We start from the raw sequence: 18,262 nt of genomic DNA on the forward strand, positions 1-18,262 counted from the left end.
CCCACCGGAACGCAGCGGCCGTGTGCTAACGGCAGGGTGAGCCGGAAGAAGCAGGCTGCTGCCGACGGATGGCGAGCGCCCGGGCAAGCAGGTGGCATGCGGGGGTGAAGCGGCTCAGGGTGCAGTAAATCAGGGTGCCTCCCCTCCCCCGCTGCTCTCCAATGTGCCAGCGTCCAGGGTTTCCTGCCAGCAAGGAATACCTGAGTGCTTACGTCCTGCCTCCCCTCGCCCCCCCGGCGGACAGAAATAGCTCGGAACATGGCGTGGGCCCAAGCGGAGTCTGCGGCGCTCAGGATCCGGGGTGAGTGCTGCGTGACGCGCCGGCTCCCGGGGATGCCAGCCTGCAGCGGCCCCAGGGCTCCCCCTCGATCGGGCTGGGGAGGGATCGGGAGGGGCACTCGGGGGCAGGCAGGCGCGGAGGCCGGCAAGCCAGAGAGTGGAGGGGGGGAGGTCCTGGCGCCTCGCGACGCTGGCCTGGTCGCTATTTGAAACCTCCAGCCCTGTCATCACGCAAGGGCGCAGCGTCCGGGGCCCTCGCGGTGGCTGCGTGCGCCCGGGGCTCGGCCGCCAGCTGAGTCATTTTGGAACGGGGGCGGCAGCCGGGCGGATGGCAGTGCCTTAGCGGAGCCACGGGCCGGCTCAGGGAAGAGGAAAGGAGCCGGGAGCCGGAGGGCGCTGGGGGGGGGAGAGTCGGCTCCGGAAGAGATGAACCGGGTGATGCGGGAGAGCTGGCTGCTCCACTGGAAGAAGGCCGGGGGGGTGGCTTGCTGCTGCGCCTGCCTTGGCCAACAGGCCCCCCCCAGGAAGGTGCAGGCGTCCCCGGAGCAGAATGGGGCCCTCAGCACGACCTCCCCCGGCAAGGTAATCGCTCCCTCTCGGCAGCGCCGGGTCCCGCCTGCTGTTAGACGCTCCCAACCCCACGTCACAGGAAGGGGCAGCACCGTGGGGCCGTCCGGTCCTTCTGCCCGGGGTGTGAGCCCTGCCCATGGGGAAATCTGCCCGTGCCCGTGGCTGTGCGTGCACCCCTGGGCGTGTGCATGGGTCCGCTATGGTGAGTGTGCATGACCGGGTCCACCCAAGGGAGCAGTGCAGCAGTGCGGGCGGAGAGCCAGGAGTCCTTGAGTTCTCACAGGGATGTGAAATGTCGGGAAATTGAACAGTCGAGTAACCTCGTGGATTCTTATCGGTGAGGCGACTATTCGACAGTCCCTGGGGACGGGGACGGCAGCCAGTGCGCCCCACTCCCCAAGAGCCCCCTGCCACTTCCTGCTGCTGCCGCTGTATCAGAGGCAGCAGCGCAGGGTGCCAGGCAGGAGCTGGTCTGTGGGGGGAGCCAGTTTAAAAAACAGCCCCCCGCGTGGACTGGCTGCCTGTCACCCTGCTGTTGTCTCTGATACAGAGGCAGCAGCACAGGGCGGGTCTGAGCTCCCAGACCCCGCGTAAGCCAGAACTGAGCTGGGCTGCTGGCCTGCCTGGCTCCTAACACACTTGAAATGCAGAACCGCAGCATCCATGAGTGGGGCCACGTTTCCCGCGGTCCCATAAAGTTTGTTTCCAGCCCCCCGTCCTGGCGCTGGGTGTTCTGGGCTGTTGCTTAACTCTGATTCACCCCCACCGCGCTTCTGACAGCCCAGCCCGCAGTGGGAGCGTTGGTCACGCCGCTAGACCATAGCAACCTCCCGTGGTCCGGCAAATTCTCCGGGTTGGCACCGCTCAGGTCCTGAGGATTCGACCCTGTGGGAATCAAGCGTTTCCTGGGCCCGGTCGGTCCCGGAATTCATGTAGCCCAGTGTGTGTTGTGTAACCCACACACCCAGGAGCGGCCTGAGGCCGGCTGCGGCAGCCGCGATCGGTGTCCACGCCTGCACGGCCGCCAATGGCCGTGACGTCAACATGGGGCGCCCGGGCCGGCGGCGCCCTAGGCAACTGTCTAGTTTGCCGAGGCTCACGGGCCACCTCTACACACACCTAGTGTGGGTACTGAGCAATGCAAGCGATACCTATACTACAGCAACAGTTAAGATCAAGAGACCCCCACAGCACGGGCTGGGAGCCAGCCTGCTTTTAGCTCAGAGGGTAGAGGCTCCTGTACTTAGCGCCAGAGATCCCAGGTTCAAATCCGCCTGGTGGTGGTTACATGTGCACAGGGCCGGGAGGGGCCAGGCCTGCACAGGGCGACATCTGGAGTACAGACATCTCCAGGACCAGGACGCAGACGGGCCTGTTGGCAGGGTCGGGGTAACTGCACACAGTACTGCTGATTTACTGACCTCTCTGGGAGGGGGCTATAAGTGCCAGCGCTGCCCAGTGTGGCAGATCAGCCACGGAACCGTCCTCTCTTCTGCTCTGTGCCCGCTGCTGGCTCGCTCCGCCGTGGCTTCAAGCTGCTGCCATCCTCCACGCCTGGTGCCCGGAAGGGCACCAAAAAGCCGCCAGGCCCGGCACAGAGAGCAGCACGGAGCCCCCTCATCCCTGCCACACAACCCACAAGGGCCGAAGCCCATGGCAGGCTGCACCTCCCCAAGCCCCCCGGTCCGGCGGGATGGCGGAGGACCAGCTGGGATTCCTGCCGCCTGGCCCCCGGGGAAGGTGCAGCTGCACTGCAGAAGGAGAGCGGTTTTACTTCAGGTTGAAGCAGCTGCATGGTTGCCACACGGCCGCCGCTTTGAACTGGAGCTAGGAGCCTGGCTCCCACCGCCCACCGCCGGCCGCCCTCGCACCGCCGGCTGCCCTCGGGGCTGCGACTTGAGCTGCTCACCGGGACTGTCAGCACCGTTGCCTCTTCTGTTGTGCTGTTTTAACCGGAGTTACACGCAAAACGCTTTCCCCAGAGCAGACAGAACCTGTGTGGGGGTAATGCCGGGCCCCGCTCCTGTGCATGATCGGACAACGCGACGCCAGGCCAGCCAAACGCGGTTGCTCTCTGTGGCGATGGCTTGTGGGTGACACTAGGGGCTTCGCAAGAGTGGGGTGGGATGCAGAGGTGAGGAGAAAGAACACCCTGGAGCAACGTTCCCTCTAATCATTTCCATCCAGGTATAGATTTTTTCCATCCATGTGCGGAATAATTTTTTGATGTGCACCGAGGCATGTGGGAATGTGCACCACCAACCAGCCACACAACTCTAGCTGTGGGCACTCCGCTAGGTGGCACTAGAATCTCTCCTGGGCAGCCGCACAAGCAACCAGTATACAGGCAACCATGACTTGGAGATACACGTAGGTCTGACACGGAGCAGTCCCTGCTCTCCCTGCCTGGCCTTCGGCTGCTCCCATCCCCGAGGGATCGGTGATTGGTGCTGCTGTGCCTTGCTGGGGGTTTTCTTCCCGAACTGAGATGGTGCCTGGAAATGCTGCCTTCCTGAATGTTCCTGGAAAGCAGTTTTCTGTTCCTGGAAACCAAAGCTCCGTCTCCGCGCTGCACAGAATGGGAGGTGGCAGGAACGCCGAGGCAGTAGCAGCCAAGCCAGCACTGTAATTCCACGGCTATAAACGGCTTTTTCTTTCCTCGGGATGCCGGGGCCGGCTCTCCCAGCTGGGCAAAGCAGGCTGGTGGGCACCAGCTTCCAAGGGAACCCAGATCTCACTGCTGTTGGATCAGTTGGACCATTGGCCTGGCAATCAATGGGAAGGGGGACTTGGAAGCATAAAATGGGAGCTCTCATCAATCCACACTGCTGGGACCCTGGGGGGTGGGAAAAAGGGATTCCCGGACAGACCCCTCTCTGATCAATTGGGGATTACCCCTGCCCCCTTCTGGGGACTGTGGGAAACATCCTCGTTCATGATCACTGCTCCAATCCAGCCTCACGCCTGATTGTGCTGACTGGTGTCTTCTCCTTAGGCAGGAGTTTAGGACAGAGAGAGAGTCATGGATTCCTCCTTATTTCTGCCCGTTTGAATCCTGCCCGGGGGCCAGCATGGCTTGGATGTGCATGGCCCTGCTTTTCTGAGCATGTGACATTTGGGCGGGGAAATCGGATGGGCGGGGACATTAGAAGGTCGCACATTTAAAACGGATTGAAGGAAGTACTCTTTTCAGATGAAGTGCCATTAGCCTGTGGAACTCCCTGCCTCATGATGTTACCAAGTTTAACAGGATTTATAAAAGGACAGGGCATTTATATAGCGCTAGCCAGCACTAGAGCACAGAGGGGTGACAAATAACCAGGAGCAAGTTCTGAATGGGAAATAAACCTGCTGGCTTTCGGGGACAGACAACGTCTAGCTGACAGTGGTAATTCCAGAAGTGACCACGTGGGGGTTCTCCCTCCCAGTGCTGGGCCTTGTTGGAGCCTGGACAGGGAACTGACTGACATTAACTGGACCTGAGCCGATCCAGTCTGACAAACCTTGTGCTGCAAATTAACTCCAGCCCCGCTCAGAATTCCCTCCTCCCCAGTGTTGTTAGCCCAGATGAAACGAAAGGCTCCCCGGAACCTGGGGGAACCTGTCTCTCCACAGAGCAGCCTCGCCCTAGGGCTCATTTTAACCTGGGCCTCTCTGAGGCTCTCCGACGGCAGAGCCACAAGGGCTGTGAGGCGCCCCGGGCTCCCCTGGGTACCTCAGCTCATTTCACCTTTTACTCCACCCCCCCCATTTCTATTCGCAGGGACTTTCAGCCCCCCCAAGAACATACACCCATCCCTCCCTTCTCCCTTAGCAGCACGCTGGCTGGTGTTTCATCTCGGCACATTCTTACCCTGCCTCCATCACCGGTACCACGGCTAACATCCATCCCGGGGGGTCCTTCCCTCTCTCCCGCTGCCTGGCGGGTGTCTTGGGCCTGCTGCAGAGGTGAAGGGACGCGGGCGCACCCATGTGTGCAGCGCCGGCAAGAGCGGGCTGAGCTGGTGCACAAGCCGGCAGGGAGCTATCGAAAGAGCGGCAGGGCCCCGGGCTGCGATAGGGCAGCACCTATAAAAAATGGTAAGATACTTTCACCGGCCTGCTGCAGTGAGCCGTGATTGGTCCCCTCGGGCGTTTGTTCCAGGATGAGACTGGCCCCCCAAAAGGTCTGCCGCCTGCACAGACAAGTTCTTACCTGGCTTCCCTCTGGAGCCCCCTCTGTTAGGTGGGACGCCTTGTTCTGCGGAGCTGGGCACAGAGGCAGCTGCCCTGGGCCCTTTGGGGAGAAAAGAACCATATTTGGCTCTACAGCACCCTCTGGCGGACTTTCCTGACAGCGTCAGACATCTGCCGGGGGCTTCCTGCCCACAGGGAAACAGAGAGGAGTTCACACCTGTAGGGTGGGCGGGAGGTTTGGACAGGGACCTCGCCTAGGAACAGACAGTCGCCAATCACTGGTGCCCATCTCTACAAGTCTGCGCAAAGTGGGCTCAGGAAAAGCCAGGGCTGGTGCTCAGAGACAATGACCGCAGTCCCTTGCCAGGCAGACAGGCAAATAAATACCCTCGGCCCGAGTCTACATACTGGGAAACTGAGGCACAAACAGGGGTGGGAAGGGATTCTCCGGAGAGCCACATCAGCATGTCAGTGAGGGGCCAGGAGGGGAACCGGTCTCTCCCCACCTGCTGGCTGTCAGATTAACACACCAGGAGGCTGCTTGATAATGAAACCAACCTGCAACCTGCAGTTAAAGGGCCCTCCCCGCCTACCCAGTGCCTTTGATTAGCTTCCTACTACTGCCAGTTGGCCGAGTTAAAAAAGTCCAGCTCCTCCAACTCCACACGGGCATGGACGCTCCAAGCGCTTTTCCTAATCAGACGGGTTTGTTCCCGTATTCTCCGCCAAGATGTTCTCTTCCCACACGGCTACTTTTCACCCCACCTCCCCAGAGGTGGCTGCATCTTCATTTGTTCTGTATGTAACCCATGAAGTAGACAGAGATTTTTCGTAGTGAAAGGTGCTGTACTCATGTTAACATTTAGCCCTGGTCTACACTTTAGAAATAACTCCCCTCATTTCGAAATAACAAGCAGAGCGTCCACACGACCCAGCCTGTTATTTCAAAATAATAACTCCTACTTTTCTGGGAGGAATCAACTTATTTCAAAATAGTTATTGCGGGATTATTTTAAGTTATTTCACAATAATTTCCTAGTGTAGACATGTAAGGGTCCCATCTGGTCACTAGCAGGGAACACACGGGAGATTATGCAGGCTGAGCTAGAATCTTATTAGCCTCCCAGGAAAAACTCATGGAGTAAAATTAACTCATTGCTTAACATGGGACTTTATTAGAGACTGACTTTACTGCTCTTTTTTGCTCTGGCGCAGGCTTGTGTTTGGGATGGAAATTAATCTAAGGTGACGAGGAACCAGGACTCCTAGGGTGTGTCTAAACTACATGGCTCCATCGATGGAGCCATGTAGATTAGGCTGATCGGCAAAGGGAAATGAAGCTGCGATTTAAATAATCGCGGCTTCATTTAAATTTAAATGGCTGCCGCGTTGAGCCGACAAACAGCTGATCAGCTGTTTGTCGGCTCAGCGCGCTAGTCTGGACGCTCCCGTGCTGACCTAGCCCTTTATCAACCTCCCCATTATGCCTTGAAGGATGAGGTTTACCAGGGAGGTCGATAAAGGGCTTTCATGTCGGCAGGGGAGCGTCCAGACTGCCCCGATCTGCCGACAAACAGCTGATCGGCAGAGCGGGGCAGCCACTGAAATTTAAATGAAGCCGCGATTATTTAAATCGCGGCTTCATTTCCCTTTGCCGAACAAACAAATCTACATGGCTCCGTCGACGGAGCCATGTAGTCTAGACGTACCCCTAGGGTCTATTCCCAGCTGTGCAGGAGAAGCGTAGACAAGTCGATCAGAGCGCAGGTATGGCAGGCACTTCCCAGGCCTGCCCCTAACTCTCTTCATGCCCAGAGGCACCTCATTTCATCTTGCTGTGCCCCAGCCCCCAGCTGCAAAGGGAAGATGCTGAGCTGAGCCTCAAAGGCGGGGCAAGTTCTGAGGCTGAATTAATTCACGTTCGATAAGTGAGATGAGATTCTCTGATGGAAAATATTTGTAGGCAGTTCGACCATGTGTCCTCCCTGGGGGTCCGGACTGACACCGCTCCCCAGAAAGGCGCAGGCCTCAGCTTCCAGCGGAAAACGCAGGGGGGCACCTCAAGAGTTTGTGGGTGCTGGTAGGGGATGAGGGATCCTTCTCCTTCCCTTTCTCTTTCCCCGTCTGCACAAAGCCAGCAGCAGCAGCAGCGAGCTATAGCCAGGAAATTACAGCAACGCGAGAGCCCAGCTAAGACTCCCAGCTGGGGCTGGTGGTTTGGAACAGAAATGGTCAGAACTGCTAGGCGAGGACAAGAGGAGGCGGACGGGGAGCTCTGGGAAGTGGGCGCCATGGGCGAGGTAGGGAGGGCTCTTTGGCGGACGGGGGATTCTTGCCTCTTACTTGATTGCTAAGCCTCTTTGTAAGGGGCTGGTGCATGGGCCTCCGCCCTGGATTTCTGCCAGGGTCCCTGCAGGCTCTCGACGTTTGGCCCCAGGGCGGGAGAAAGGGGGTGTCACATCAAACGCCAGCGCCAACACCACGGGGGCGTGGAGGGGGAGAGCCAGAGCCGTCCCCAGCAAGGCCTGGTGGGTGGCAGAGATGATCTAAGAGCAATGCCCAGACACCATGGTGATGGGTGCAGTATAAGACTCTAGACGGGCAGAGGGGGGGCCTCCAGGCCCTTCCCTTGCTGCTGGCACAACCCCTCGCGGGCCGGCTTAGCTCCACTTTTAGCACCGCGGCCCGCACACGGTGGCACTGGGGCTGAGGGACCCTTCCTGTCCTCTCCCGCAGGAGAATGTGGCGGTGGGGAAGTCGGGGCGCAGGATTCGGGCCTGGATCCGAGGGAGATCGCTCCACCTCGCCGCGCGGAGCCCGGGGAAAGGTAGGCGACTCCCGCCCCCACGCGGCCAGGGCCGGGTTCCCAGCTAGGCACCAGGCTGGAGGCGCCAGGAAGTGAAAATGTGGGTGGCAAGTTTCATTCCTTTTTCCGGAAAAGGCAAAGGGCGGCTGGGGGGCGCCCCGAGGATACGGAGCCCAGTGGCATGGAAGGTGTCATCATGCCCGTGGCTTGGCCTCCCTGCCTGTGACAAACCCCTAGCAGAGCCGGGTCCCAAGGAGCCCTGCCGCATGGTGGCTCACCATTGCCCGCCCTGCCCCCCACCTCCACGGGGAGCTGGGTCTGGGGGTAGACTCCAGGTACCCTGGGCACTAAGCAACCCCCCGCCCCAAGCTCTGTGTTCTCCCGGGAGGGCGCTGGGAGCTGCCCCCTGCCAGCCTGGACCTGGCACAGCCTGGCCCGGAGGCTGCTCCGCCTGGGGGGGACTGTTGCCAAGAGACAGCTCAGGAGCCTGGCAAACACTGCTGGGGGCAGGCGCACGCTCTGAGAGCCGCTCCGCAGGCCGGCGCCCGGGGCCGAACTGCCCCGAGAAAGTGCCCACGTGCCTCTGGGCCCAGGCAGGCTCCGGAGCTAGCGGCCCAGGGACACGTAGAGACGCCTCCGGCCCCCGTGCACACCCCTGCAGCGCCCGCTCCCGCTCTCCAGCCGCGCATGCCGGAGGCTCCACTTGCCATCAGCTTCCTGCTCTGAGGCCACCCGCCCCAGGCCCTCGTCCCTCACGTGGGCCCAGATCCCAGAGCCCTTGGCCCACACCACCCAGGGATCTCTTGGCCTGCGGGCATGTCGGGAGAGCAGGACGCAGGGGCTGCTTGCGCAGTGATCTGCTTCAACTCCCTCAGCCCCGGGACACGCCACCCTGCCTGGCTGCAGCGGCCGGAGTGGCAGGGGGGACTTGGCCCAGCTGATGCTCTGGGGACCCCGCTTTCCAATGCCCAGTCTTCCCAGCAGCGTTACTTCGGAATACCCTAGTGCGCGTCTACACAGCCAGCTGTCATTTCGAAATAACGTCCGGCTGGAGGACTTCTTACTTCGACTCCCTAACTCTCATTTCTCGGGGTATGTCTACATATCAAAGTGATTTCAGGATAGCAGAGGTACCCCGAAATAGCTGCCCCTATAGCGGATGCGCATCTTTGCCATCCCTGGAATTTCCTGCCCCTGGAATTTCTACTACATGCATCTGTGACGGCGCGTTGGGGGTTCCCCGTCTCCTGCACCCCGAAATGGCACAAACAGACTGCACCAGCCAGTGGAATTGAGGGTGGTTTATTGCTCCTCCAGCACAGCGCAGCACAGATGTAGTCTGGTCACAGGAACTGGGCTAGGATGCCTCAGGCCCCCTTGAGATGGGGGAGACTGGGCCCCTAAACTCCAGCCCCTTCTCCTAGGCTCCCCTCCATGCCCTCCGACAGCCAGCAACCAACTCACTAACTTCCAGCCCTGCCCCCCAGCCAAGGCAGCATTCCACCTTCCTTTGTTCCTCTCCATGGGGGGTGTCTGGCCACTGGTTTGCATAGTGACTCATCCTGTTTTGCTGGGTCGTGGTACCCACGGCAGCCAGTGGGGGTTCCCCCAGAGCCAGCAGCATAGAAACCAGCCAGGTACCCCCACTACGTCACAGTTCTCCCCCCTCCGAGAGCGAACTGAGCAGGGTCACTCCGCTCGTGACCTAGGGAAGTTCGGGTCCTCTGCGTGGGAACCCGCCCTGGGGACATGGGTGCTCCCCTTGACTCGGGCCGGCCGTGGCGAGGCCCCACATGAATTGGCTTCCCTCTGTCCACTCGCCGCCCCGCTCCAGGGCGACTGGCACAGGCCTGTCCTCGGGGGTCACACCCACCCTTCCACTGGCCTTGATCTCTGGCCAGGGTCTCTCGGGCCGGGGCCATGAGCCCAGTGAGCCTTCTCTGGACAGCCAGGGCGGCTTCCACCCCCGATGCTCCATCCAGGGAGGACTTCCCCTCCCATAACTCTCTCAGCAAGCCCAGAGGGTCTATCTGGGGTAGAGACCCCCAAGCCGCGTTCCTCCTGTCTTGGGCCTTCCCGCCCCTCTGGCAGGAGTCACAGGACCGGCAGTACCGCTGCACGGCTGTAAAGATTCCCGGCCAATAGAAGTGCTGGAGCAGCTTCAGCCGGGTGCTCCGGATCCCCCGGTGGCCCCCAACGGGGACATCGTGGGCCAAATACAGCAGCTTGAGGCGATACTTTCGGGGGACGACCAGCTGCCGCTCTACCCTCCATGCCCTCGCCTTCCTGGGGGGGAGCCACTCACGGAACAGGAGCCCACGCTCCCGCAGGAATCTCTCCTGGCCACCTCTCCCCCGGGGCTGAGCTGCACGGAGGCCAGCCTGACCCCTCAGCCTCTGCAAGGAGGGGTCTGCCTGCACCTCAGCCTGGAATTCAGCTGCTGAGGCAGGGATCGGGACCTGTTCCCCACCTTTGCCTAGGTCCGGAGTCCCAGCCTGGCTGGACCCCGTGTCCACTGGGATGGGACCCTGAGGACGCTGCCAGGAGTCCTTCCCTGGACCCAGGTTGTCAGCCCCCCGCTGCCTCTGGCTCCGGGTGGTGACTAGAGCCCGCTGGGATTCATGGGGCCACTCCTCTAGGTCATTCCCCATCAGCACCTCGGTGGGCAAGTGCGGGTGCACCCCCACTTCCTTGAGGCCCTCCTTGGCCCCCCATTTCAGATGCACCCTGGCTACAGGCACCTTAAACGGGGACCCGTCTATGCCCTTCAGGGTCAGCTGCGCGTGGGGTAGTATCCGCTCCTGGGCCACTATGTCGGATCGGGCCAGAGTCACCTCCGCCCCCGTGTCCCAGAAGCCCGTCACCTTCCTACCATCCACCTCCAGGGGTATGAGGCACTCGCTCCGCAGGGGCCGTCCTGCCCCCACCCGGTACACGGAGAAATCCGCCTCCTGAGAATCAGACCTCCCAGGGGAGGTGCACTGAGCATCCTTCCCCTCTCTCTGAGCTGAGGTTTGCCTGCCAGCCCCTGCCTCTGGGGCAGCCTGCCCTTCCTCCCGCCCCAGCCAGTTAACCCTGGAAAGTCCCCGGTCCTGGGACCTGGTGCACTGAGCCCTCTTGTGGCCTTTTTGCCCACAGCGATGGCAAGTTAGGCTTTGGGCTGTCTCTGTCCAGGCCCTGGCTGGTTCTCTGGGGCGCAGACGACCTGTTCCTTGGTCTCGCCCCGTAGTTGACTCCCTCCGTCGCTCAGCCGAGATCCGGTCTCTGCGCGATTCCCTTTCTCTCCGGGACTCCCGTTCACACCCGGACCGGCTCTCCGTGAACTCATCCGCCAGTCTCCCGGCCTCCTGGGGGTTCTCTGGTCTCCGGTCCTTGAGCCACAGCCTCAGTTTGGGTGGGCACGCTTCATAGAACTGCTCCATCATGACCAGCTTGAGCAGCTCCTCTGCGGTCTGGGCTCCGACTCCAGACACCCACTTGCGGCAGTATTGCGCCAGGCGGGAGACCAGATCCACATAGGTCTCCCGTGGCCCTTTCTGTACCCCCCGGAACTTCTTCCTGTACATCTCGGGGGTCAGCCCGAACTTGTGCAGCAGGGCCTCCTTGACTCGGTTGTAATCCCCTGGCTGTAGGTCCTCCAGCTGACTGAGCACTCCGGCCGCCTCCTGGCTCAGTGCGGGGATGAGCTCCTGCAGCCAGTCAGCTGGGGGAACCCGTTGCAGTCCACAGACCCTCTCAAAGGCACTGAGGAACCCGTCTATGTCGCCCATGTCCTTCAATTGGGCCACCACGGGCCTCTCCAAGCATCTGGCAGTCCTGGGACCCTGGGGCCCATCCGCACTTGGCGCAGCCGGTGCCCCGCCGGTTCTCCGCTCTGCCATGGCCAGCTCATGCTGCCGCTGCCTCTCTCGATCTTGGCGCTCCTTCTCTCGATCTTGGCGCTCCCTCTCTCGGTCCTGGCGGTCCTTCTCTCGGTCCTCTACTTCCAATTCCCTGATCCGCAGCTGGATCTCCAGGCGCCGCAGCTCCGCTGGGCTGGCCCCTGCCCTAGATGGGCTACGGCTTCCAGGCCTCCCGGGAGACGCTGTCTCATCTCTCCGGTGGGTTCCAGCGCTCCTCCCCCGCTCTGAGCCTGACACACTCTCAGGGGGGGTCTGGCTGCTTCCCCTGGGGGCAAGATCCTGGCCCTGTGGCTGGTCATTATCTTCCAGCTGGGCAATCAGCTGGGCCTTGGTTGCTTTCTGCACAGGCAAGCCCCTCTCTCTGCACAGCCCCACCAGCTCTGCCTTCAAGAGTCGGGCGTAGGCCATCTGCCCGCTGGGCCCCTCGGTGCAGACTCACCAGTCTAGTGCTGCAGCGCCCCACGATTCCCAGGAACTGCTTCGCTCTGTCTCCAGCACGCCTGGCTCCAGGGCTCTTGCTTCTACTGCGCCTTGTCGCTTGCCGCTGGAAGCTCCATCCACGGGGTGCAGTGCATCCCACTCCTGGCACCAGTGTGACGGCGCGTTGGGGGTTCCCCGTCTCCTGCACCCCGAAATGGCACAAACAGACTGCACCAGCCAGTGGAATTGAGGGTGGTTTATTGCTCCTCCAGCACAGCGCAGCACAGATGTAGTCTGGTCACAGGAACTGGGCTAGGATGCCTCAGGCCCCCTTGAGATGGGGGAGACTGGGCCCCTAAACTCCAGCCCCTTCTCCTAGGCTCCCCTCCATGCCCTCCGACAGCCAGCAACCAACTCACTAACTTCCAGCCCTGCCCCCCAGCCAAGGCAGCATTCCACCTTCCTTTGTTCCTCTCCATGGGGGGTGTCTGGCCACTGGTTTGCATAGTGACTCATCCTGTTTTGCTGGGTCGTGGTACCCACGGCAGCCAGTGGGGGTTCCCCCAGAGCCAGCAGCATAGAAACCAGCCAGGTACCCCCACTACGTCACAGCATCTGACAAAGTAGGTCTTTGCCCATGTAAGCTTATGCTCCAATACACCTGTTAGTCTATAAGGTGCCACAGGACTCCTCACCGCTTCTGCAGATCCAAGCTAACACGGCTACCCCTCTGATATTTTCCATCCCTGTAACCCTCGGTCCACAAGGGTTAAGGGAAGTCTCAAAATAGCACTTTATTTGGAAATTGGGTGCTGTGGAGACAGCATCCAATTTCAAAATAGCCTATTTCGAAATAGACTCAGAATAAATTACGCAATTTACGTAGCGCAAATTATTACTCGAAATCATTTTGAGTTTAGGATGCTGTGTAGACGCATCCTCGAGGAGGAAGGGAAGTTGGAGGAAGAGTGTTCTCGCTCCAGGCAGACCACGCCAAAAGCCGAATTTAGCGATTTTGACTTCAGGTATGCAAGTGGCATAGCTGAAGTTGCCTGGCTTAATTCGAATTTTGCCCTGCTGTGTAGACAAACCCTGATCTAATCCACATCCCATGCTGGGTGCAGGCATCTGTGGGAAGGGGTGCCACCTGGTGGCCAGTCTATATCATTGCAACCTGGGTAAAAGCAAGAGGAGGCTTCTTAAGAGAGAGGAATTAAGCCAGACAGTGACCCCAGAAGGCTTAGGGCAACGCCTAGAGGCGGAACCCAGAGAATCTTGCTCCACAGCACCAGCCAGCCCGTACAGGTGCCCACCTGTGTGGCTACACAGGAGACGGAGGGAGGAGCTGGGATGTTCCAGTCCCAGCCGAGGACCAAAGGCCAGGCCCCCTGGGTTTGAGTCCCAGCTCTGGGACGTGGGACGAGTCCCCTCTGCCTCAGTTTCCCCGCCTGTGGCAGGAGGATCAATGTCCCATGGACAGTCAAGGGGTTAACAGGCGCAGAGCTCTTGGGGAGCAGATGCTGGGGGAAACTGAGGCCGTGAGCCAGGACATGACTAGCCCAAGGTCACGCAAGACCTAGCTAGGAACTGAACTGTAAAACCGGCGTCAGTCCATCTGAAGGCCAAGCCCAGGCTGGTGACTCAGGAGCTCGTAGGAGGCCCTGGCCGGTCAGGCTGATCCATCCAGGCCTTCCCCGCCATCCTCGCAGGCTGCTGAGGGTGGAGCAAGAGGGGGATGGAACGCGCCCTCGCTGCCTGGTTTTGGCTGATCGCTGCGGCTGTGTCTCAGGGGAAGGGGGGCTGGTGTCCGGGGTTGGGTCACAGGGCTGGGAGAGTCCCACGCTGGCCAGATGTAGGGCGGGCTGTTTCTTGGAAAACGGGATGGTGGTTTGTGTTCTGAGCCAGCACTGAAGGCTCCGGGAAGAGAGCGGCTCCGAGCGCATCAGAGCAGAGTCCAGGACTTCAGGGGTGTCTGACTTAAACCCAGCTTCTCTGGGACCAGCGCACCTGGGTTCTGTGGCGACTTCTCTGGATCAGGTCCCTTAGTCGTAATTATTTGAACTGAGGTGGCAGCCATGAGCCCCAAGAACGAGCCAGGCTCCCGTCGTGCTAGGCACTGTGCGGACACAGCCATGCCTCAGTTTCCCTCCCCACGAAAGAATAAGTAGCACGACCCGCCCCTCTCTCCCAGCAGAAGGCCAGGTAATGCTTGTTGAGCCTGCCACGGAAGAGTCAAATATTGCCCTCTCGGCGAAAGGCTCCGCTCTCCTGCTGAAGGGGAAAGGGTCAGTCTGTCGTCCTCAGAGTCCTGGGCAGGGGCTTTGTCAGAAGCGACGTTCCTGACTCAGAAGGGGGCACCAGCCTGGCCCCATCTGTGCCGGGACCAGCCGGGACTCCCGACCTGCACCCCCGAGCAAAGGGCAGCACCGATCAACTGCCCCAGTGCATTGTGGGCAACTCCCCCTACATCTGTGACAATGCAGAGGTCAGTTCCTCCATTTCCCAGGTTCCGGCCTCTACAGGAGCAGGGGAGCAGGCATCCAGGGGTAGCAGGTTCGGGGGAGCAGTGCCTGGAACGATCACGGCCAGGGAGGCTGGAATTGGGCAGGAGGTTCCTGCCAGGAAATCCAGCTGCTAGAGTCCTGGTGGGGGAGCTGGCTCTGTAACCCACTGGGCACCATGAATTGTGGGGTGTTTTGTCGAGGAATTGGCCAGCTTGGAGTGCTCTGAGCCCTCCTGGTGCCAGGGGTCGAGACGCCTCGGAAGGGCGTAACGGGATTGTTGCTAATTGCTCGTGCGCTGCCCAGACACCTAGCGAGAGATAGTCCCTGTCCCAAACTGCTGACAGCCTGAGCGGACCAGGCAGACCCAGAGGAGGGAGGGGAAACCGAGGAACTGAATTCGGCTTGGCCATGGAGCACCCTGGCCTTGCACAAAACGAACAGGCAAAGCCTCACGCCCTGTCCCCATGTTGCCATCCAGACCCCGGTGCAGGGGAAACCGAGGCACGGAGCTGGAATGTAATGGGGGCAGACTTAGGGTCAGCACTTGGCTCAGCCCGCAGAGCTGGGCCCAGGTGTTGGGTGACGGACATGCAAGGGTGGGGCCACGGCCCCCAGCCCAGGGAAGGCTGATGGCAGGTTTAACTGGGTTCCCCTTCTCCCCAGCCAGACCCTCTCTGCTAGATGCAGGAGGCAAAGGGCGAGAGCTGCAGAGCCATGGGGGAGGGGGGGTGGCGGGGTCTTTGTGAGCCCTGAAGTCTCCCCATCCCTCACAGCTGTTTCTTCCGCCACGGCCAGGGTTGTGGGAGGACAGCCGGAGGGACACCGATTGTGTTGTGAATGTTGAACATTAAACCCTGTGCGTTGCACAAGAGTCTGGTGGAAAATGCTGTCCCAGCACTTTGTCAGGATTTACGACTCCACTGCTGCTGGCAGGGGGCATGCACGCACACACACACGTGCGCACACACAAACACACAAACACACCCCCTCTCCAATGTGCGTAACCTCTCTCGCGCGCGCTCTGTCCCTCTCTCGCTCTCATACACACAAACACACCCCCCTCCAATATGCGTAACCTCTCTCTCTCTCTCTCACACCCACACCCCCGCACAGAGTGCGTAACCAGGGCCGGCTTTAGGAAGTGCGGGGCCCGATTCGAACCGTTTCGACGGGGCCCTGGCAGCCAGGTTTTTTTGTTGAGCAAAAAAAAAAAAAAAAGAGTAACAGTCCCTTTAAATCCCCAGCTCCCCCCACCCCCGCCAGACGCAGCAGGGGAAGAATGTCCCAAGCAGCCTCCGTCTGAGAATTTGACATGTCCGGTATTCTTTAGGGCGCGGGCCCCGATTTGGGGAATCGAGCCAATCGGCCTAAAGCCGGCTCTGTGCGTAACCTCTCTGCCAAGAGCAGCTGCCACCTGGAGAGGGCGCCACTGCAGCAGCAAAGGCACCTGGGCATGAGCGTGTGGGCACAAACCGCCCCCCTGCATGCGGGCCAGGAGGTCTATGCCCGCGCCCGCCACGTACAGCCCACACGTGCCACGCGCCTGTGGGCACCATGCCTCCAGGCCTGCGTGCCGTCAAAAAGAGCTAGATACATTCAGGGAGCTTAGGTCCATCAGTGGCCATTAGCCAGGCTGGACGGGGGCGCGGGGGTGTCTCGAGCCTCTGTCAGAGGCTGGGAATGGGCGACGGGAGGAATCACTGGACGGTTCCTTGTTCTGTTCCCTCCCTCTGGGACCCCCGGCATTGGCCGCCGTCGGCAGACAGGCCACGGGGCGAGGTGACCGTGGATGCCTGACGCCAGCCCGGGGCCACGGGTGGGACGAAAGCCAGGCCCCCCGCTGGCCCTTTGCCGGAGCTGCCCGTGTAGCAGGAGCCAGGGGATCGCCCAGAGGGGGCTGTGTATGGAGACAATTAGCTTCTGTGGCAGTTCAGACGCGCCTTCCCGCTGTGCATCTGGGCTGGCTGGGGGGCCGCTCGCTCCCCATGACCAGGCAGGGTCGTACCCACCCCGGGGTGCGCTAGGCCCAAGCAGCAGGGTCGGGCCCGGCTCTGGTCCCGCCTGTCCTCGGTGATCCCTGACCGAGGCAGGTCAGGCGCATGTTGCTGCTGGCCGGGGGCCAGGCAGTGACAGGCTCTCGGCAGGTTATGAAACCCGTAATGAGAGTGCTGAGTTACACGGGCGGCCGGCCCCACCTGGCACCCGCCCACGAGTTCAAAGGGGCAGGGAGAGTCCCAGGCAGGGGGCGAGACAGAGCTCAGACCAGGGACAGGTGGCACCGGGGGGACCGGACACAGCAGAGCCTCCATTGCGTGGAGGGTCCCCGAGTTGCCGGGGGGAGGGGGGCTGAGAGGCAGGCAGAGTTATGGGGGGGCCCCCCTCAGGGCTGGACGAGCCAGGGGCGGCTGCAGGTTGGAACTGAGGGCAGACGCTGGCACCCCAGCTCTGGGTGGGTGGCGCACACCCCGGGGGTTGTGGGCGCTGCATTGGGGAGGGAAATACACTCACCCAAATGGGGGGCAGGGGGAATCAAGGAGAGACACCCCCACCCCCAGGAAGCTGCAGAGCTGAGAGGGGTGATGTTTCCCCACCCAGGGCTGCTTTGAGAGCTGGTCCATACAGGCAGGGAAAGGCCTAGGCGGGGGACACAGCCTCTCCCCACTTGACACCCGTCCCCACCACCAGGCCGTGCCCCTCCCCCGGCTCCCCTGCCCCCCCGCCGAGCAGCCGGGCAGGGCGGAGAGGGGGCGGCACTAACCACATGGACTGCCATAGGGCACGGGCACCCTGCCTCAGCACAATGGGCCCATTGATTCGGGGCAGAGGGGGAGGGGAAGCGCAGGAGCCTCGTCTGAGCCGGGGAGGGGCCCGTCGGCAGCTGGCAGGTGCCAGGGAACATTCCTGCCAGCGAGGGCGATGGGGCGCGGGGCTGGGTTGGCTCCGGGCGCCGCGGAAGCCTCGCCTTCCCCAGACGTGGTTCGCAGGCCAGTCTCGTCCGTCAGGACGCAGGTGCCCGAATGCCGCCCCAGCGCTCAGGGCAGTTCGCAAACCCCCAAATGCCTGCAAAGGGGGCACTAAGCGCTCCTGCTGCAGACCTCCCGGGCCTGGCTCCAGGGAGACTCCTTGCCAGCAACTCTAGGCTGATGTTCCCTCTATTGTATTCCATCCATGTGCAGAATGAATTTTGTGCGGTGCACCAAGGCATGTGCGCATGTGCACCACCCACAGAAACACCTGCGGCTGGTGGCTGTGGGCGCTCTGCTAATCAGCCGGGTGGCATTTGAATCTCTCCTGGGTGGCCATCCAAGCACTCGGCTTACAGGGAACACTGCTCTCCGGCCCGCCTCTCAGCCTTCCCGCTGGGCACTAGCGCCTGCCCCAGCCCCTTTCGGATGCCTCCTGCCACAGGATCCCAGTGTCGAGGGGCAGGCCGGCCCCCCCATCCAAGAAAGACAAGGAGAACTACACCTGTGGCTGGAGGACAGGGCAGGAACTGAGACGAGGAGACAGGCCCAGGGTCACACAAAGCAAACTGCGGTTTCTAGCCCAGCGCTCTAACCACTAGGCCAGCCGCCCTCTCCAGGGCTGTGGTGATCACAGGCTCT

The 18,262-nt window shown here is 61.2% G+C and overlaps 1 protein-coding gene across 3 annotated transcripts in view; it reads left to right on the forward strand.

The window, feature by feature from the left end:
* Positions 1-91: 91 nt before the first annotated feature.
* Positions 92-18,262, forward strand: part of GRB7 (growth factor receptor bound protein 7) — a 52,855-nt gene continuing 34,684 nt past the window's right edge. Inside the window, exons 1-2 of one of the 3 annotated variants that reach the window (XM_075911587.2) lie at positions 92-301; positions 7,762-7,852. Coding sequence is in view for 2 of the 3 variants with exons in the window: in XM_089774075.1 (XP_089630201.1) it covers positions 706-861; positions 7,762-7,852 (247 nt within the window). In the remaining variant the exon portion in view is untranslated. Of the gene's footprint in view, positions 302-459; positions 862-7,761; positions 7,853-18,262 lie in introns of those variants that run through there. The other 2 variants (XM_089774075.1, XM_075911584.2) reach the window with 2 other exon arrangements.

The sequence above is a fragment of the Pelodiscus sinensis genome, chromosome 29 (assembly GCF_052426305.1).
Source record: "Pelodiscus sinensis isolate ZL-2025 chromosome 29, ASM5242630v1, whole genome shotgun sequence".
Lineage (NCBI taxonomy): Eukaryota > Metazoa > Chordata > Testudines > Trionychidae > Pelodiscus > Pelodiscus sinensis.